A 22,573-nucleotide genomic window follows, 5' to 3' on the forward strand; every position below is an offset into this window, starting at 1 on the left:
ATTTTCCCCTAAAAGTAGTAACTATTAATCGCAAATTCATTCTGATGGACTCTAGTTACTGTAGTTATGTAAAATAAACAGCAATTTAAAACTGTGTTTTCCTCACCTACAAAATGCATGGTAGCAGAGAGTAACAGACTGATGGAAGAGAGTATGTTTTGTTTGTAGTCTGTTTCTAAACGCCCAGTTTAGAAGTAAATCCCCATAGCAAACCTCTTCCAAACTGGGCGTTTCCCGAGACAGGTGTCATCAGAGAGGATTTCGACAGAAAAGAACAACCTTAACTTCAGAAGCTCATAAGTACTGTAAGGATTAAGATTTTTTTTATAGACGTAATTTACAAATCTGTTTAACTTTCTGGAGCCAGTTGATATACCGGTATATAAAAAAAAGTTTTTTCCTGGAATCCCCTTTAATCACAGCATGTAAACAGTTAAATGACTGCCATCAGAATGATTTCCAATGTTGGTCATTACCTGCATATATGGCTGCACTATAATTCTTCACCTGACCCATGCTGTAATATCATCTAGATTATATTTTACTAATGAAAACCATGGCTTTTTATATTGTAGATTTTTGTATTTCATTTTTTGGAATGCTATTAACAGCTTTTAGAGATGTGCTTTGTAGTATTCATATGGACCATAGGAACTAGTAAACTGGAGATGATTATTGACATCTATAGGAGAGTTTTCTAGGTATGCTCTGTGACATTGCAGAGATCACAAAAAATACAAAACAAAACTTCTTTAAAATGATATTTAACATAAAAACTTAAAGGGGTTTTCCACCATAAAGTAATTTTAGTACGTACCTGGCAGGCAGTAATGGACATGCTTAGGAAGGATCTGCGCTTGTCTTGGGGCTAAATGTTGTGAGATTACCATAACACTGTGGCTAGGTGTTTGTGAACTGGTATTTCCTGTTTGACTTTTCTTTTTTTTGACAAAAAATCCCACAATTCCATTTTCCTCCCTCCCACTCATCAGCCACCCCACCCATTGAAACATAAATGAGCTGCATCCGTTCAAATCAGTGTGGTTTTCAATCAGGGTGTCTACAGCTGTTGCAGATTGATCTCTCTCCCACCAAGCGATCCCTCCACCCATTGAAGTAGACTGGCTCCCTGTCATCAGCTGACTAGTGAGTCAGGTTTCGGCCGCAATGGAAGCTGGGAAAAATCTGAGACAACAGTCATTTTGCATGCTGGTAAAAATAAATATTGGAGTAAAAATCACAGAAGAAATGTGAGAAAACCGTCACACACAGATACAGACACTATATTACGAACCAAGTAGTGAAGCAAAGAAAAGAGAAGTGCAGGCACTGCACGCTATATGATACTGACAGTCTTAATGTGGGAGCACAGACGGTAGAGATAACAGCTTGTCGGGTGGTGCTCATTTGCAGAAAGTCGCAGCATGTGAATACAGTTCAACGTATAGAAGGACAAATGCACTCACCCAGCGCTGTGAATAAACTTCTTCTTTAATTCATGTGGTACATTACATGGCAGGATTGCGGTGGCAGCCACGGTGAGCGCAGGACGCCAGTGTGTAAGATTGCTGGTGACAGCTGTTTCATTCCCAAAAGAAACTTCAACGGACCATTGAAGTTCCTTTTGGGAAGGAATCAGCTGTAACCAGCAATCTTACACACTGGCGTCCTGCGCTCACCGCGGCTGCCACCGCAATCCTGCCATGTAATGTACCACATGAATTAAAGAAGAAATTTATTCACAGCACTGGGTGAGTGCCTTTGTCCTTCTATACGTTGAACTATATTACGAACTACACTAACTTTACAGCCCCTGTAGCATAGTCAAATAAAAAAAAATCCTAGAATACTCTTTTAATTTAAAGGGATATTCCAAACACTAATAATTATTTCCTATTGTCAAACCATAAATAATAAATAAATAAATAGATTATAAAATGAATTAACCTGTTAAGGACGTAGGTCGTACCTGTACACCCTACACCCATTGTTTAAAACGGGTCACACCATGACCCCGCATCACACCGGGTCGGTCCCGGCTACTAACAGCGCGCGGCACAGCGATCAGATGACCGCCGCGTCTGAAAGTGAAAGTAAACGCTTCCCGGCAGCTCAGTTGGGCTGATCGGGACATCGCGATGTCCCGATCAGCTAGGACGCGAGTGGAGACCCCCTTACCTTGCTCCGTCGCGTCCGATCTGGGTTTGATTGCTCCAAGCCTGAGCTACAGGCTTGAGCAATCGAGCCCCTATCTCGCTGATCCATGCAAATCAGCATAAGAGATCAGTGTGTGCAGTGCTATAGCTCCCTATGGGAGCTATAGCACTGCAAAAAAAAAAGTGAAAAAAAGTTAACAAAGGTCATTTAACCCCTTCCCTAATAAAAGTTTGAATCACCCCACTTTTCCCATAAAAAAAACTGTGCACATAAAAAAAAAAAAAATAAACATATGTGGTATCTATAAAAATATATTGTTAATTAAATCGCACGGTCAATGGCGTACATGCAAAAAAATTCCAAAGTCCAAAATAGCGTATTTTTCGTGATCAAAAGTGATCAAAGTGATCAAAAAGTCAGATCAATACAAAAATGGTACCGATAAAGACTTCAGAACACGGTGCAAAAAATGAATCCTCATAGCAGCCCGTACGCGGAAAAATAAAAAGTTATAGGGGTTAGAAGATGAGAATTTTTAACATATACATTTTCCTGCATGTAGTTATGATTTTTTTTCCGAAGTACGACAATATCCAACCTATATAAGTAGGGTATCAGTGTTATTTTTACCGAAAAATGCACTGCGTAGAAACGGAAGCCCCCAAAAGTAACAAAATGAAATTTTTTCTTCAATTTTGTCGCACAATTAATTTTTTTTCCATTTTTGGGTAAAATTACTAATGTCACTGTAAAGTAGAATTGGTGTGCAAAAACTTAGCCATCATATGGAATTTTATGTGCAAAATTTAAAGCGTTATGACTTTTAGAAGGTGATGAGGAAAAAATTAAAATGCAAAAACGGAAAAACCCTGCGTCCTTAAGAGGTTAAAAATATATATATATATATATATATATATATATGTATATAGTATTTCACATAATGGAGTGGGCCCCTACACTCCTCACATTTTTTGTAAATATTTTATTATATCTTTTCATGTGACAACACTGAAGATATGACACTCTGCTACAATGTAAAGTAGTGGGTGTGCAGCCTGTGTAACAGTGTTTAATGTTGTGTCCCCTGAAAATAACTCAACCTGCAGCCATTAATGTCTAAACCTTGCCAACAAAAGTAAGTATACTTCTAAGTGGAAACGTCCAAATTGGGCTCAATTACCCTTTTTCCATGTCATATTACATGTCATATTACAAGGTCTCGTGTGAATGGGAAGCAGGTGTCTTAAATTTAGTGTTACCGCTCTCACACTCTCTAATACTGGTCACTGGAAGTTCAACATTCACCTAATGGCAAAATACTTCCTGATGATCTGAAAAAAAAGTGTAAATTGTTCTTACCGTAATTGTTCTTTACCCTTTGATTCCCTCATAGGACCGTTCTCCTAGAATGCTACAAAAAAACTGTTCATTAGTATGGTTACCATGGTTGCATGCTACTTTAAATACTCCCCTCCCATCCTGGAAATTTGTGTACATAAATAGAAAAAAACTCAAACAAAAATTCAGGGAGGGATATACCTATGCTGCCTTCGGACTCGAGGAAAGAACAATTACGGTAAGAAAAATTTACACTTTCCTCATCGTCCAAGGCAGCACAGATGGGATTTAAGTAGAACATTTTACCAGGGAGGTATAATCAAGACATAACCGCATTGAGAACTCCTGTGCTAAAGGCTGGATCTGGTGCCAAGTTGTCAAGCCTATAATGTTTTTGAAATGTAGATGAAGTAGACCAAAAGGCTGCATTGTAAATATCTTTAGACACAAGGGCTTTTTCTTCCCAAGTTGTTGCTGTGGATCTAGTTGATTGGGAAAGGACAAGGTTTATCTTCTATATGGTAAGCTTCAAATATTGTGGACCTTAACCAATGGGCTAAAGTGTAGTTTGAAGCCTTTCTCCCTTTACCAGCTCCTGCAAATTGTACAAATAGATTTTCTTCTAGTCAAAAACTTTTTACTCTAGAAAGATAACAAGATAAAGCTATTTTCACATCAAAGTATACCATAATTGTTCTTCTGATGCAGGATCAGGATAAAAGACAGGAAGAAACACTTCACGATTTACATTTGCTGATGCGGATACTTTGGGAATAAAAGATGGCACAGTTCTGAGTAGTACTCCATCTGGAACAAATCTCAAAAATGGTTCTTTGGAAGACAAAGCTTGTAATTCACCATGACACTTGGCTGATGTTATCACCACAAGAAACAAAGCTTTAAAGGACAACCATTTTAAATCACAATCAGTCAAAGGCTCAAACTGAGGAAGAGTTAATCTTTTAAGTATTAAAGGTAGATCCCATGTTGCAACTGGAGTGCGGATCACTGGTCTGAGATTTTTCAAAGCTCTAAAATATCTAATTAACAAAGGATGATGTAAACATCTATTTTCTGCAAAAGCATTAATATCTGTAAAATGCACCCATAAAGTGTTTGGTTTTAGACCTTTTTTGTACCCATCCTGAAGAAAATGCAACAGAGATGTGATATTAAATTCTGGACAATTATTTTGTTGATGCCACATAGCAAATTTTTTCCAAATTCTAGTATAAATTTTGTTAGTTGAGGGTTTCCTAGAATGTAAAATTGTATTTATTAAAACATCAGAAAGACCTTCCATTCTTAATCTTATTCTTTTAGATTCCAAACCGTCAATTGAAGCCTTGCTAGAGCTTCCAAAATACGCCTTTCGATAGTCTCAACAGAATGGGCAACCAAAAAGGAGTTATCATTATTGCATATGGTTTCTCTTGTTGTATTTTCTTCAGGACTATCTGAATCATTGAAACTGGAGGAAAGATGTAAATTGAGAGGCCTGTCCAAGATATTGATAGGGCATCCACTACTGTGGGACAATCTGCCGGATACAGAGAGCAAAACTTGTTCAGCTTGTGATTCTACCGAGTTGCCATAATGTCCCACACAGGGAGCCCTATTTCTGAATGATCTTTTGAAAACAAGTCAGACTCAGTGACCACTCGCCTGGAAGAAGAGTTTCCTGACTCAATAAGTCCACTTTCAAATTCTGTGTTCCTTTTATATGGACTTTTTGAAGATCCAGCAGATTGTCCTCGGCCCAAGCAAACAAACTCTTGCATTCTTTAAACAGGGATTTGCTTCTGGTACCCCCTTGTCTGTTGACATAATGTACTGCCACATAATTGTCTGACTGGATGAGTACTGACTGATTTTTTAGAAAGAAGTGGAACAAAGAACAACAGGGTAAGACGAATCACTTTTAGTTCCTTCATGTCGGAGGATAGATGCATATCTTGGCCTCTCCATTTGTCCTGAACCCATTTGTTCTGGAGAAGATGTCCTCCCCACTCTGACTGTGACGTATCTGTGGCACTTGTTTCACTATTTGAAAAGACTTTCCTCTTGTCAAAATGATGTCCTGGAGCCACCATTGAAGGACTTTTTTGTTAGATGTGATATTGTTATTGTTGAGTTTAGACTTTTGATATCCCGATCCCAACTTCTTAAAATGTAATGCTGAAGATCTCTGCTGTAAGAACTCCTAAAATTCTCATTGCTGACCGAATTGTCAGAGAGGACTTCTGAATAAGCTGAGGAACTTTTATTTTTATATTTGACACTTCCTCTGCTGGAATGAACAGAGTTAAACGAACAGAATCTATTAGAAAACCTATAAAAAATCTTCTGAGTTGCAGGAAGAAAGTCTGACTGTTTATTAAAAATTAAAAATTAAAAAAAATTTCCAGGAGAGAAATAGTGGTCTGAAGTTGAAACTGGAGAACTGTCTGACTGTAGGAAATGAGTGACCAATCATCTAAGTACGGAATGATTTGGATGCCTTGCAATCTTAGATATGCCACTACAACTATGGTTAGTTTTGTAAATATACGAGGGGCAGATAAAAGACCGAAAGGCATTGCCCTGAATTGATAATGGCAAATCCTCCCCTGAATCTTAACTGCTAGACGAAGATATTTCCTGTGATCTTTGTGGATAGGCACGTGAAGCTAAGCATCCTTCAGATCGAAGTTGACCATTAGGTCACAGACAGACCTCTAGGTATATATAGGTGATGAAATGGATTTCTGTGCATATGTGGGCTAGGTAAAGTGAGTGCAAATGTGGTGTGGAAAAATTGATATAAAATTTGATATCAATTTTTCCACACCACATTTGCACTCACTTTACCTAGCCCACATTTGCACAGAAATCCATTTCATCACCTATATATACCTAGAGGTCTGTTTGTTTCCTCTTTTTATTGTATTGTATCTATCGGAATGTAGGGTACGTGTATCACAAGTACCTCGGTATATGTTATATAGTGTGAGCCCCCCAACCTTTTTATTTTGACCATTAGGTCCCCTTTCTGACGAATGCTTGTAACAGATTTTATTGTCTCCATTTTGAATCTTATTTTTTGTAAAAATATGTTTAAATAACAGAGATCTATAATTAACCTCCATTTTCTGTCTGGTTTTGGAACTGGAAATATGTGTGAATAAATGCCTAAACCTTCTTGCTCCTTTGGAACAGACACCAGTGCTTGTTTTTGAATGAATTCTGCTAGGAGTTGGTGAATTCTGAGATCGTCTGAGAATCCGTCTGGGGGAGTGGTCCAGAACTCTAGGCAATAGCTGTGATGAATTATTGCCAATATCCATCGGTCTGAAAAACAATTTGGCCATGCTTGAAAAAAAATTGAAAGCCTTCCTCCAACTGGCAGATCTGCGATTTTGGCGTCAGAAATCAGACTTTGTTTTTGTAATATCTTCCCTTGATATCTGCCCTTAAAACACCTATCATAGGAATTTAAATTTCCTCTTTTCCGAACCCCCCCTCCCCCCACCCACCTCTTTAAAAGCAAAAATATTTGTGGGTTTCGCTTTCCAAAAGAGTAAGGAAAAACAGGAGGTGTCCTATCTTTACTAGTTTTGAGAATATTATCTAGATGTGAACCAATTAGTCTACCAGGCTCAAATGGTGAAGAACAAAAACATTTTTAGAGTATGAATCTGTCCATGATCTCAGCCAGACTGCCCGACAGGCAGAATTAGATATTGCCATATTCTTAGAGGACACTCTTAAAACATCTAAAGGAAAATCACATAAGAAATCTGCTGCAAGTTTTAACTCTTTAACCCCTTAAGGACCAAGCCCATTATCACCTTAAGGACCAGGCCAATTTTTTTTTTGCGTTCTCATTTTTTCCTCCTCGCCGTCTAAAATCCATAACTCTTTTATATTTCCATCTACAGACTCATATAAGGGCTTGTTTTTTGCAGGACCAATTGTACTTTATAATGAAACCTCTCATTTTACCATAAAATGTACAGGGAACCCAAAAATTTTTTTTTTTAGGGAGGAAATTTAATATGAAAACCACAATTTTGCAGGGTTTTGGAGGGTTTCGTTTTCACACTGTACAAATTACGGTAAAAATGACATATGTTCTTCATTCTGTGGGTCAATACAATTAAAATGATACCCATGGCTAGATACTTTTATATTTTTGTACCGCTTAAAAAAAAATCTAAAACTTTTTGTACAAAATCAGTAATCTAAAATCGCCCTATTTTGACCACTTATAACTTTTTCATTTTTCAGTATATAGAGCGGTGTAAGGGCCAATTTTTTGAGCCTTCATCTGTACTTTTTATCGATACCACATTTGCATATATAAAACTTTTATATCATTTTTTATAAAAAAAAATTTGGAATAAATTTTTTTACGTTTACGCCGTTCACCGTATGGGATCCTCAACATTATATTTAAAGAAATGTATGCATGCGGTGATAACAAATATGTTTATTAAAAAACAATTATGCTTTTTGGGGGTAAAATTGGTAAAACTGACAATTTTCATTTTTATTGGGGGAGGGGATTTTTCACTTTTTTTTTACTTTTTATTTTTACATTTTTCAACTTTTTTTTTTTCACTTTTTATGTCCCCATAGGGGACTATATATAGCAATCTTTTCATTGCTAATACTGTTCAGTGCTATGTATAGGACATAGCACTGATCAGTATTATCAGCTATCTCCTGCTCTGGTCTGCTCAATCTCAGACCAGAGCAGGAGACGCTGGGAGAAGGATGGATGCAGGTGAGGGGACCTCCATCCGCCATTACAGATGATCAGATCGCCGCGGCAGCGATGCGGGCGATCCAATAATTTATTTTAACATGCGCATTGCCGCAGATGCCGTGATCTGTACTGATCACGGCATCTGAGGGGTTAATGGCGGACATCCGTGCGATCGCGGATGTCGGCCATTACCGGCGGGTCCCCGGCTGCTGATAGCAGCTGGAACCTGCCATGTATGACGCGAGCACCGCTCCGATGCTCGCGGTCATACACAGGACATAAATGTACGTCCTGGTGCACGAAGTATCGCCCAACCAGGACGTACATTTACATCTGTGGTCGTTAAGGGGTTAACCTAATCCGCTAACTTATCTCTAGACCAGGGGTCCTCAAACTACGGCCCGCGGGCCACATGCGGCCTGCCGAGGACATTTATCCGGCCCGCTGCTGCCTGGGACATCCCTGTGTCACAAAAGATGTTTTTGGGACACAGGGATGCACTCTCAGAGGCCCCGCATTTACTTTAAAAATGCAGGGGCCGCCGAGAAGGTGGCGCACGCAGGGACGTCACTGACGCATAGGGACGTCACTGATAGCAACGGAGCGCGGAGGAGTGGAGCAGCGATGAGGACGTGCGCTGGCCAGCTAGGTAAGTGTTACCAGCGGCACGTCAGCTTTGGTGCTCCGACCACCGCTCCTTCAGTCCCGGGACTTACGACTATGTCCGGACCGGAGGAGCGGTGGTTGGAGCACTGAAGTGGGGCAGAACACAGGCATACAGCCTCCAGCCATACACTGTATGGCTGGAGGCTGTATGTCTGTGGGGGAACATACTGCACCTAATGTGGGGGAACATACTGCACCTAATGTGGGGAGCTATACTGCACCTAATTTGGGGGATCTATACTGCACCTAATGTGGGGGAACATGCTGCACCTAATGTGGGGAGCTATACAGCACCTAATTTGGGGGATCTATATTGCACCTAATTTGGGGGATCTATACTGCACCTAATGTGGGGGAACATGCTGCACCTAATGTGGGGGAACATTATACTGCACCTAATGTGGGGGAACTATACTGCACCTAATGTGGGGGAACTATACTGCACCTAATGTGGGGGAACTATACTGCGCCTAGTGTGGGGGAACTATACTGCACCTAAAGTGGGGGAACTATACTACACCTAATGTGGGGGAACTATACTACACCTAATGTGGGGGAACTATACTACACCTAATGTGGGGGAATTGTACTGCACCTAATGTGGGGGAATTGTACTGCACCTAATGTGGGGGAACTGTACTGCACCCAATGTGGGGGAATTGTACTGCACCTCATGTGGGGGAATTGTACTGCTCCTAATGTGGGGGAACTGTACTGCCAACCTGAATGTGTGGGAACTACAACCTAATGTGGGGGGATCTATACTGCCAACCTAATGTGGGGGGAACTGTGCTGCGTACTTAAAGTGGTAGTCCACTAATAAGATATATAAGTGTGCATAGGAATTTGTTCATGTTTTGTTATCTATAGTCTGAAGGACCGTGAACTGGCCCCCTGTTTAAAAAGTTTTAGGACCCCTGCTCTAGACACTCCATCTTCTATGTCCCTACTTTATTGGGAAACCCACATTCTAAGGGCTCTAGAAACAGGAGCCGTAGCTAAAGCAGCTTTATTTAGGGATGCTAAATTTGAATAAGATCTTTTTAACACCAAATCAGTTTTCTTTTCCATAGGATCTCTCAAAAAAGATGAATCATCCCCAGGAAAAAAAAGCTTTTTTGTCCACTCTGGCTACTACTGGGTCAACCATAGATGGGTTTTCCCATAATTCTGCTTCAGAGGGATCAATCCTATAAACTGATTTGAATCTAGAACCCAGATCTAATATTTTATCTGGACATTTCCATTCGTTTTTCATGACAGATTTTAAAACTGGATGACCCAGAAGAAATCTCTCTCTCTTCTTTGGAAAATAAAATAAACTTTCTTGATTCTGAGCGAATGGTTAATTTTGCTGAGACTCAATGCTACATTTAACAATTTTAATAAGTTTTTCTGCACATTCTCTTCAAAATAGAAAATTGTCCTCAGATATAAAAACGTTTTCTTTTTTAAGTCTGGACAGTCGAGGCTGGACCTGGAAATTGGGATTTTAACAAATCAAATAAAAAAATTTGCTTCATTTTTAAGATTTTGGTCAGCTGCTTCTTCAAATGGATTAGTACAGTCATTGCAGAAATCAGAAGTGCAACCAGGAGGTAATGGTTGAATACAACTCAGGCATTCAGTCTGTGCTCCTTTCCCTTTACTTCTTTTAGGTGGAGGTTTCTGGGCTTACAGACAGATATCACAAATGTCACCATCCTGAGATTCAGGCAAAAGTTGTTCACATTCCTGGCATTTCCTGTGTCTTGACTTAGATTTATTTTTTGTATGGCTTGACATCTGAAAAATGACAAAGCATACAAATGTGCTACTAAACAGAAATCTTTATATGTATCTTTTAGACTGAATACAGACACATAGCAGGTGTATTACCTTATAGGCACCAGATCCGGCTTCCCCCGCACAGTACCTGGCTCAAACGAGCTGCCGGAATTTAAAACTAAGGAGCTCCGCCCATAACCTGCGAAGCTTTTCGCTCAGAACCTGCGCTGAACACTGTTTCCAGACGCCAGATGCATCACTTCCACCCACCTTTGCCAGCCAGAATCGTCAGAAATACGCACCCGAGAAATTATGTCTGCGGATGAAAACTGCACAGTGGGAAGGAGAACGGAATAATATCAGAGAAACACGTCTGATGTACAGTACAGATTTATCAGAGACAAACCTCTGATGAGCGGCCAGTAACCAGAGCAATAACATATAGCCAGAGACACCCCTCTGATGAACGCAGAATATGTACACCTATATATATATATATATATATATATATATATATATATATATATAAATCAGAGATACACCTGTATTCTAGCAGGGTGGTCCTTTGAGGGGGTCAAAGGGCGAGATAACCCATCTGTGCTGCCTTGGATAATGAGAAAAGAATTGTTACTCTGCATAAAAATAGCCTAGGCAATAAGAAGATTGCCAAGACCCTGAAACTAAGCTACAGCACAGTGGGAAAGCCCATATAGGGGTTTTACAGGACATGTTTGACTGTGAACATGCCATGCCATGGTCGGCTAAAGAAGTTTAGTGCTCAGCCTCATATGCAGAGGTTGTCTTTGGGAAATAGAAGTATGAGTGCTGCCAGCATTTCTGCAGAGGTTGAAGGGGTGGCAGATCATCTTCCCAGTGCTCAGATCATAAGTCACACACTGCATCAAATTGGTCTGCATGGTTGTCATCACAGAAGGAAGCATCTTCAAAGATGAAGCACAAAAAAACCTGCAAACAATGTCAAGCGTGTGTGGCAGCAACCAGGTTTGGAGTACGAAGACAAGTGTCTCTTGCCTACAGTCAAGCATGGTGGTGGGAGTGTCATGGTCAGGGGCTGCATGAGTGCTGCTGACACTGGGGAGCTACAGTTCACCATGAATGCAACATGTACTGTGACATACTGAAATAGAGCGTGACCCCCTCCTTTCGAAGACTGGGCTGCAGGGCAGTATTCCAGTATGATAACAACCTCTAACACTTCCAAGATCACCACTACTAAAGAAGCTGAGGGTAAAGGTGATGGACTGGACAAGCATGTCTCCAGACATTAACTCTATTGAGTACAAGCACAAGGTCTCTAACATCCACCAGCTACATGATGTCATCATGGAGGAGTGGAAAAGGACTCCAGGGGCAACCTGGGAAGCTCTGGTGTACTTTATACACGAGAGGCTAAAGGCAGTGCTGGAAAATAATGATGGCTACACAAAAGCATGAAGGTGTGCCGGGCTGTGGAACTTAACAACTTAGCACCACTTACTACACTTGGCACCATCAGCTCCCAGAAAAGTATAGTTTGCTTTTATAATTAAACAGCTATCCTATACTGTCTGCAGCTCTAAGCAGCAAATAGTGTTGACAGATTCCCCTTTAACAGTCCATCCACTAGGAGAAATTCATAATAAATAAGCAATTTTTCCATAGAATACAGCAAAGAAAGAAACTGATTTAGTTAAAGTGGTGCTATACTTCCATGAGACTTTGTAAGCCTTCGCCGACATCATCCCCACTTTGCTGGTGAAATTGTGGTTTCCAATGAGTAATACTTCATATATTATTTTCATTTAGCAATATCCAATCTACATGGAGAAGAGTATTTACCATAATATTGGTGATGTGTTTTACATACACATTAAACTGTGCTACTACTGACTGGGTTGGAGTTAATACGGCATGACTTTAGAACAGCACTTTGTAACATGCTTCCTATGACTAAACCACTAAACTGAGATTTATTGAAAACCTGTCCAGAGGAAAAGTTGCTGAGTTGCCCATAGGAACCGATCAGATCGCTTCTTTCATTTTGCTGAGGCCTTTTCTAAAACAAAAGAAGCTATCTGATTGGTTGCTATGAGCAACTCAGCAACTTTTACAGTATACATTTTATACAAGGAATCAATAGGGTGGATATTCAAAACAGAATTTTTGTACTTTGCACCAGTTTGAAGCAGAATGTCCAGCGCGAATGTAAAGGAACTGGATGTTTATTCCAATAGCCAGAAAGACACGTGGAACATGACAAGGTGACCAGTTTGGTACACAAAGTCCAGCACACATTTTTAAAATAGTTTTTGCCAATTTCTAGGATGCATGGCCTTCGGGGAGGGAAGAGGCCTAAATTATGCCAATTTTTCAATAGTATGCTCAAAAAAAAAACTGCCTTAACTAAACCATCTAAAAGGTGGTCCTGGCTAAGGGTCTATTCACATATACAGTATCCTGCGCAGATTTGATGCGCAGGATTTGTAAATGCAGATTAGAAGCTGTGCTCAGTTATTTAGTTTACATTGAAATCTGCAGCAGAAACTCCTGCGCATCAAACCTGCGCAGGATAGTGTACGTGTGAACACACCCTAACAGTAGTCAATGTAACATAGTCCAGATTTTCAAACAGCATGATATATGAAAAAAATCTGGTGCAATATTAGGGTATGTGTACACAGATTTAAATTAGAGGAATGTCTGCCTGGTGAATATGGGTGGAGATTCCGCAAATTTGCATATTCTACTGGCACTAGGATGGCTCAGAAATGTGTAGTCTTCATAGACGGCTATGCATTTCCAGCAGATTCTGACAAAAGAATATTGACATGTCAATTCTTTTGACAGAGGTCGGAATCACTGAGTGCCCAGTGCAGCAGATTCCCATTGAAAGCAGGATTTCTGTTCCGTGAACATACCCTTACATTCCCAAGTTAAAACTAGCCAGTTTTTTTTAATAACCGCTACCCCCCACCCTCCCATGTCTGTTATACTTACTGAATAAGAATATACTGGCACTCCTCATAAACAAAGTCAAGCCAAGTTCATATGTTGTAAAATGTTATGCTGTATTTTATTTTACACTTTCATTTTCAACTGTAATCAGTAAAATAAAAAATAAAAACATCTACATATACTTCTACATATCCAGCATTGCCCAGTTTTTCCTACCTAATCCTTGTGTGGGAGGAAAAGCAACATAGGAAAAAGTACTTGCCCTGATATCCCGACCCCATATCCCATCCTCATATCCCATCCTCATATCCTGTCCTCATATCCTGTCTTCATATTCCGGCCTTTTATCCCGTCCTCATATACCGTCTTCATATCCTGACCTCATATCCCGAACTCATATCCTGACCTCATACCCCGCCATTATATCCGGGCCTCATATTAGGTCCTCATATCCCAACCTCATATTCCGACCTCATATCCAGTCCTCATATTCCATCCTCATATCCTGACCTAACATCCCGTGCTCATCTCCCGCCCTCATATCCTGTCCCAATATTTTATCCTCATATCCCGTCCTCAGGGGGGGCTGAGTTGTGATGAAGAGATTTTAAGCCGAAAAGGTGTGGTTTTGTGGAAGCGGTCGTGATTTGCAAGCTAGACCAATGCACAAAAAGGGGAGAAAATAAAAGGGGTGTGGCTTAAATGGTGGATCTAGCTTTGCGAGATGGGGTGTGTCATGCGGGAGTGGTATAGCCGGACTGACGCATTCACCAGTAGATGCAGAGAGGAGCTTGTGGGGTAAGGTACTGGAAGTCCCATATACTTGCATGGGACTTAAGACAAAAAACCCATCCTTCGCGTCAGGTAGTATGTTAGGGTTTATTCAACTATCATATATTTGACATAAAATTAACATGTTTAATAAATTTCATCTAAATATCTCCAGCCATTTGGAAATTATGCTGAAACATACATTTCCCATAGGCCTGCATGGGACTCTAAACAAAAATCCCAACCCTCGCAAATGGGGGTGGGTTAGGGTTAATTTATCTATCCTATGTTTGTAGATGACATATAAGTAACATGTGTACCAAGTTTCATGGAAATATTTTTAGCCGTATAGAAGTGATGCTGGAACCTACATACACACACATACATACACACATTGGCTCTGATTTACGATTGTAAACCTGACATGTTTTGTCGGGATGTGCTCCTGATTCTGGCGCATTGCGCCAGAAATTCTGTCTGCTTCTGAATTGGCGCCAGAATTGGAAAAAACTCCGACCAACTCTCCATTTTACTGAGAAAACCCTAAAAAGAGGTGTGGTCGTAGGGAAAAGGGGGCATGTCCCTGACATTTTCACAAAAACCCAACATATTTACTGATATTTTCACAGAAAATGCGGTGGATCTGAGCTCAGGAAAACCCCACAGATCAGAGCAGTTGTAAAAAAAAGCAAAATGTAGGGAAACATTAGTAAATACCATGGAAAAAATGTAGGTAATTAAAACTCAAAAAGAAAACACTCCACTCTTAGTAAATCTGGGCCATTGGGTTTTATATACAGTGGTCCCTCAAGTTACAATATTAGTTGGTTACAGGACGACCATTGTATGTTGAGACCATAAATATATTACTGCCATTAGTTTGTAAAGCTTTAGACACCAGTGTAGAAAATTAAGAAAAAAGGAATTTAGACACAGGGTTATTTCCTGATATGGCCATGTCCACAGGCATCATGGCTTCTGCTCCGAGCAGAATTACACCATGGTGGCTCACTGGTAAGAGCCGTCTAATCTAAACAAGGGAAAACCTGCCTGGAGTTTGTGTGTCATCCCGGTGTTTGACTTGGTCTCTGGGCAGTAAAGTTAGTGTAGTTCATAATATAGTGTCTGTACCTGTGTGTGACGGTTTTTTCACAATTCTTCTGTGATTTTCACTCCAATATTTATTTTTACCAGCATACAAAATGACTGTTGTCTCAGATTTTTCCCAGCTTGCAATGTGGCCGAGACCTGACTCACTAGTCAGCTGATGACAGGAAGCCTGTCTGCTTCAATGGGTGGAGCGATCACTTGGTGAGAGATCAATCTGCAACAGCTGTAGGCACCCTGATTGAAAACCACAGGGCTTTGAATGGATGCAGCTCATTTATGTTTCAATGGGTGGGGTGGCTGATGTATGGGAGGGAGGAAGATGGAATTGCGGGATTTGTAGTAAAAAAAAGAAAAGTCAAACAGGAAATACCAGTTCACAAACAGCTAGCCACGGTATAATGGTAATCTCACAACGTAGCCATTTAGCCCCAAGACAAGCGCAGATCCTTCCTAAGCATGTCCATTACTGTCTGCCAGGTATATACTAAAATCACCTTATGGTGGATAACCCCTTTAACCTTTCTAATATACTTCATAAGAAAATGTTATTTCCTTTTTATAAAAGCATGGCTTTGTACAAGCTGAAGCACAGGCATGGACAAAGTCCAGTAAGTGGGGGTGGGCTAGCACTCTGATAGGACAGGGGAGAGCACAGAGGCATCCTATCAGACCGGATAGAGCACAGAGAAGTGCTATTAGACAGGAGAGAGCACAGAGGAGTACTATCAGACAGGAGAGAGCACAGAGGATCCTATCAGACAGGAGAGAGGACAGAGGAGTACTATCAGACAGGAGAGAGCACAGAGGAGTACTATCAGACAGGAGAGAGCACAGAGGAGTCCTATCAGACAGGAGAGAGCACAGAGGAGTCCTATCAGACAGGAGAGAGCATAGATGAGTACTATCAGACAGGAGAGAGCACAGAGGAGTAATATCAGACAGGAGAGAGCACAGAGGAGTACTATCAGACAGGATAGAGCACAGAGGAGTGCTATCAGACAGTAGAAAGCACAGAGGAGTACTATCAGACAGGAGAGAGCACAGAGGAGTCCTATAAGACAGGAGAGAGCACAGAGGAGTAATAGCAGACAGGAGAGAGCACAGAGGAGTAATATCAGACAGGAGAGAGCACAGGGGAGTACTATCAGACAGGATATAGCACAGAGGAGTACTATCAAACAGTAGAGAGCACAGATGAGTCCTATCAGACAGGAAAGAGCACAGAGGAGTCCTATTGGACAGGAGAGAGCACAGAGGGGTCCTCTCAGACAGGAGAGAGCACAGAGGAGTGCTATCAGACAGGAGAGAGCACAGAGGAGTGCTATCAGACAGGAGAGAACACAGAGGAGTGCTAGCAGACAGGAGAGAGCACAGAGGAGTCCTATCAGACAGGAGAGAGCACAGAGGAGTGTTATCAGACAGGAAAGAGCACAGAGGAGTACTATCAGACAGGAGAGAGCACAGAGGAGTGCTATCAGACAGGGGAGAGCACAGAGGAGTACTATCAGACAGGAGAGAACACAGAGGAGTGCTAGCCCACCCTCACTTACTGGACTTAGTTCATGCCTGTGCTTCAGCTTGGACAAAGCCATGATTTTATAAGTCATGTTTTCTATAGAAAGGAAATAACATTTTCTTATGAATTATATTGGAAAGATTAATGTTTTGCCAAGATGTAAAACATATAAAACATTTTTGAACATGACAGTGCCCATTTCCCCTTCCCGACCCATGACATACATGTACATCATGGATTGGGTGGGCGGACATGATGGGGGCCCGCGGGTCAGGTCCACGTCATGACCGGTAGATGTCCATTGCTATCAGCAGCAGACATCTGCTGGTAATGAAGGGCATCGGAGATCGCTCCGATGTCCGTCTTTTATTTATACAGGTGTCTAGTGGTCCCATAGTACCATGGGTCATGAAGGGGTTGAATAGAAGTAATTTATAAATCTAACTTTCGGGCACCAAATAATTTGAAAACATTCTTTTTAACCTTCAGAGTTTCCCTTTAAAGAGTAACTATCATCAAACCATATTTTCTAAATTAACTCAGATTATATTATCTAACTACTCCTAACACCTTTCCCTTAAAAAAATAAAAATTAAATAAAAAATCTGAGCTCTAAAAAGCTCTGTATCATACCTTTCCCCTTGTTCACATAATGTGAGCTCCCAGCAAGAAAAAGTGGACGTTCCCCAGCAGGCCAAACTAACTGACTTGTGCAGGGAACAGAACAGAGCCACCTAGTGGCCATTTCTTTAACCACATTAAAAACATATTAAAAACATTAAAAAAAAAGTTTAGTTTGGTGACAGATACTCTTTACGTTTTGTTCACACTTGCATGTTGGTTTCCTTTCAGAACAGAAACCACAAAGCATTACTGGATCTATTGTACCACAGTACCACAGATTGTACCACAGGCACCTGATAGACCCTATAGACTTACACATTTAGTCCATTGGGTTTTATTGTGTTCTTTACAATTTTGTTGTGAAAAACACGTGCAGTGTTCTTCTTCCGAGACTGCAGGCTTGGGCTCCAAAGCTCTTCGGAGCTCAGGACAGCAGTGTGATCAGAGAATATTTTTTTTGTTCCTGATATATTTTATTTATAATGTGCTTTTAGCAAACAAACAAAAAAAGGCCAAAAGAAGTAAATATTGATAGAAGGTTGTATGAACACATGGATGCCTTACAATCCTTATACAGTACAGTCAGATCAAAATATGTTGCCATGGTGGCGTGTGGCACAAATAAGGAAGTCATGAGAGAGGGTGTAGGCCATTATTATGTGCAAAGTGCTTGATAAAAGCCGCCTGCGGCCATGTGAAAGGCGTCTGAGATAGAGATAACTGCTGACAAATGAACACCAGTCTCTGTGCACTATGGAAGAGCTGGGAGCCTCTGCTGTCCAGGGTCCTGAACGTGGCTCTGTACAGTGTACGTACATAGACATACCTAAATCAGTCCCAACCAGGGGGCCTCCAGCTGTTGTAAAACTACAACTCCCAGCAGCCTTTGGCTGTCTGGCTCTGAAAGTTATCCTATCCTAGGATACAACCAGGGTTTGGGGGCAGGAGGAGAGGGAAATCCTGGGATCTGAGAGTAATTCATGATACCATTACAGGACAGCTCCATTCTAGTCATAGCTGGGTGACTACTATGGCCACTACTACCTTGAGAATTCCTAGCAGGTCTCTTAGGATAGCGGTGGCTGCGACTGCATATTTGATTTGCAGGATTCCAGAAAAGCTGGGTGACAACCCCTGGTCGAGTTGTTGCGACAATGTTGCTACATTGTTATCAGCCAGTCTCAGATTAAGGGTAGGGTCACACAACACGGATTTTATGCTGCGGATCTGCCGGTGACCCGACCCTTAGTGTGCCTCCAGCTGTTCTGTCCTGCTCGCGGCGGCAATCTGCTGCTCTGAGTAGTCTCACAGGGCCAATCGCTGTGCGAGTTGTCGCACGTATGCATAGTGTAATCAGACATCGTGGCTGCACCGGAGCGGCAGATTGCTGCCGCAAGCAGGGGGAACAGCTGGAGGCACACTAAGGGTGGGATCAACGGCAGATCCGCAGAGTCAAATACGTTGCGGATGTCTGTCGTGTGTACCCTAAACGAGTTATCTCAAGAATACAGGATCAGGCAGCGTTTTTCGAACAGTGTGTCTCCAGCTGTTGCAAAACTACAACTCCCAGCATGCCCGGACAGCCGAAGGCTGTCCGGGCATGCTTGTGTGTTGTAGTTTTGCAACAGCTGGAGACACACCATTTGGAAAACACTAAGATTAGGGATGACTAGCTTATTTGTGGGGTCCGACCACTGGTACCATCATAGTTCATGAGCTGCTACAACAATTAAACCAGGGATAATCACCCATCTTTTCCTGAATCCTGCATAGAAAATGTTGAGTTACAGCCGCCTCTATCCCAGCAGACTTCTTAAAGGGGTACTACCGTACTGACAACTTATCCCCTATCTAAAGTATAGTTTCCTCACGGCTTCGCCCCCATGTGATGTCACGCTCCGCCCCTCAATGTAAGTCTATTGCAGGGGGCGAAACAGCTGTCTCGCCCCCTGCCGTAAACTTGCATTGAGGGGCGGAGCGTGACATCCCACGGGGACGGAGCTGTGACGTCACGATCACCGGCCCCGTCATCAGACCCGGAGCGGATGCTCGCTCTGGGGCCTGATGAGAGCGGGGTGCTGCGTGCGAGATCGCGAGGGTCCCCAGCGTGATCAGGCAACTTATCCCCTATCCTTTAGATAGGGGATAAGTTGTCAGCACGGTGGTACCCCTTTAAGGCAGTAGTGGCCATAGTTATCATTAGGGCTCAAGTCCTGCAGGAACGCGGGGGAACTGAGTTCCTGCACTTTATCCACAGCAGGAACACCATTCCCATTGGCAGGATTTCTGCAGGATCAGCCCTTGAGTGGAAATCTTGGGTCAGTTCCCACACTTAATTTTCCCAGGTTATCATCACTATAATCCTGTAATGTCCCCCTAAATTCCTCTCAGATCCCAGGACTCCCCCCTCTCCCAAACTCCTGGTTGTCTAGTAATCAGGGAACCCTGATTTCTGCTACATGACACCAGAGGAAGTGACGTGAATGTTATATTTTATGTAAACTGCAGGAAAGCAGTGTGTGTACAGAGCCCTGTGTGAGGTGACGGCACATATCACAGCTCCCCTCAGGGGAATGACCATATAAGGCGATTAACCCGTGCCCTGCTGCATCCGGGCCATCAGTCCGTGACACCCCGCCGTATACACGGTCCGTATACACCCGTACCCCATGTGACCAATGCACACGGTCATCCTCTATGCGTTGTGTATGCGGGAGGCACTGCTGTGTGTACAGCTTCCCTGGGTGCACTGCTGTAATGTCTAGGGACTCCATGCAGGCAGGGCTCACAGCAGCTTGTCAGCTCTCTACACGGTTCACTTCTCCCTCACTCCCGGATCACAATCACTGCCATCCCCGGGGCAGCAGCCGCCACACCGCTCCCCCGGCCGGACCCGTCCTATTTAGCTTCCTGAATATCTTCCCTTATTATTTGCATTGGAATTAATAGGAAGAACCGTAAGAAGAAGAAGAAGAACCATCAAGTAGACTCGGAGCCTGAGACGCATGCGCATGGGTGATGAGCAGCCAGCCCTGGGTGATGAGCCCAGCTTCAACGGATGTGATCAGGGCAAAGACTCGCAGCTCTCCCCCAGCATTGATGGTGACATTGTGAGTATATTCCGGGTGTTACCCCCATCATCTGCTGTATACAGAGCCCCCCGCCTGTTATGTATCACAGCCCCCCTGCTTGCATGGCTGCAGAGCTTGTCTACCCATCAGTGGGCTCCATTTTTACATCTCCTATCTCTTACAATGTGAAAGTGCCCGTGGCATTAGGAATGAGGGCACCCAGATGGGGGATGGGCAGCATGGTGTATACTGGGTGTTGCATGAATGAGGGCTAAGGTGCCATGTTGCTGGAGATCTTACATTGAATTCTATATATTAGACTATGTACTTGTTGGATGTGTGTGTTGGCTGCTTTGGTGTCATAGACAAAAAAAATGGCTTAGGGTTCACCATTGCATCTAGTGCCTAATGTCTGCTGCGGCAGCTGTTTCCTCAGGTATGTATCGCTGCAGCGCATCTTGTCTTGTGCAGGCATCCAGTGCAGGCAGCAGATACCAGCCTACTAAATGCCTGAGTGGTGCTTACAGCTCTCCAGCTGTTGTGAAACTACATATCCCATCATGCACTGACAGCAAAAGGGTACAAATCCCATTATGCACTGACAGCCAAAGGCTACAACTCCCTTCATTCACCGACAGCCAAAGGCTACAACTCCCATCATACACCAACAGCCAAAGGCTACAACTCCCATCATACACTGACAGCAAAAGGGTACAACTCCTATCATACACTGACAGCCAAAGGCTACAACTCCCATCATGCACTGACTGCCGAAAACTACAACTCCCATCATACACTGACAGCCAAAGGCTACAACTCCCATCATACACCAACAGCCAAAGGCTACAACTTCCATCATGCACTGACAGCCAAAGGCTACAACTTCCATCATGCACTGACTGCCAAAGGCTACAACTGCCATCATACACTGACAGCCAAAGGCTACAACTCCCTTCATTCACCGACAGCCAAAGGCTACAACTCCTATCATGCACTGACAGCCAAAGGCTACAACTCCCATCATACACTAACAGCCAAAGGCTACAACTCCCAACATACACTGACTGCCGAAGGCTACAACTTCCATCATGCACTGACAGCCAAAGGCTACAACTCCCTTTATTCACCGACAGCCAAAGGTTACAACTCCCATCATACACCAACAGCCAAAGGCTACAACTCCCATCATGCACTGACAGCCAAAGGCTACAACTCCCATCATACACCAACAGCCAAAGGCTACAACTCCTATCATGCACTGACTGCCGAAGGCTACAACTTCCATCATGCACTGACAGCCAAAGGCTACAACTCTCATCATACACTGACAGCAAAGGGTACAACTCCATTCACCGACAGCCAAAGGCTACAACTCCCATCATACACTGACAGCCAAAGGCTACAACTTCCATCATAGACTGACAGCAAAGGGTACAAATCCCATCATTCACTGACAGCAAAGGGTACAAATCCCATTATGCACCGAGAGCCAAAGGCTACAACTCCCTTCATTCACCGACAGCCAAAGGCTACAACTCCTATCATGCACTGACTGCCGAAGGCTACAACTTCCATCATGCACTAACAGTTAAAGGCAATGACAGCCGAAGGCTACAACTCGAATGATGCTTTGACAGCCAAAGGCCACAACTCTCATCATACACTGACAGCCAAAGGCTACAACTTCCATTATACACTGACAGCCAAAGGCTACAACTCCATTCACCGACAGCCAAAGGCTACAACTCCCATCATACACTGACAGCAAAGGGCTACAACTCCCATCATACACTGACAGCCAAAGGCTACAACTCCATTCACCGACAGCCAAAGGCTACAACTCCAAAC

At 42.5% G+C, this 22,573-nt stretch overlaps 1 protein-coding gene across 2 annotated transcripts in view; it reads left to right on the top strand.

Annotated features, from left to right (window-relative positions):
- RGS20 (regulator of G protein signaling 20) overlaps window positions 1-22,573 on the top strand; it is a 256,736-nt gene that overhangs the window by 120,527 nt on the left and 113,636 nt on the right. Inside the window, exon 1 of one of the 2 annotated variants that reach the window (XM_056521919.1) lies at window positions 20,204-20,764. The exons of the other annotated variant lie outside the window; for it this stretch is intronic. Coding sequence (XP_056377894.1) covers window positions 20,660-20,764 — 105 coding nt within the window. The 5' untranslated portion in view covers window positions 20,204-20,659. Of the gene's footprint in view, window positions 1-20,203; window positions 20,765-22,573 lie in introns of those variants that run through there. 2 annotated transcript variants of the gene reach the window in all.

This window comes from Hyla sarda, chromosome 5, assembly GCF_029499605.1.
Source record: "Hyla sarda isolate aHylSar1 chromosome 5, aHylSar1.hap1, whole genome shotgun sequence".
NCBI lineage: Eukaryota > Metazoa > Chordata > Amphibia > Anura > Hylidae > Hyla > Hyla sarda.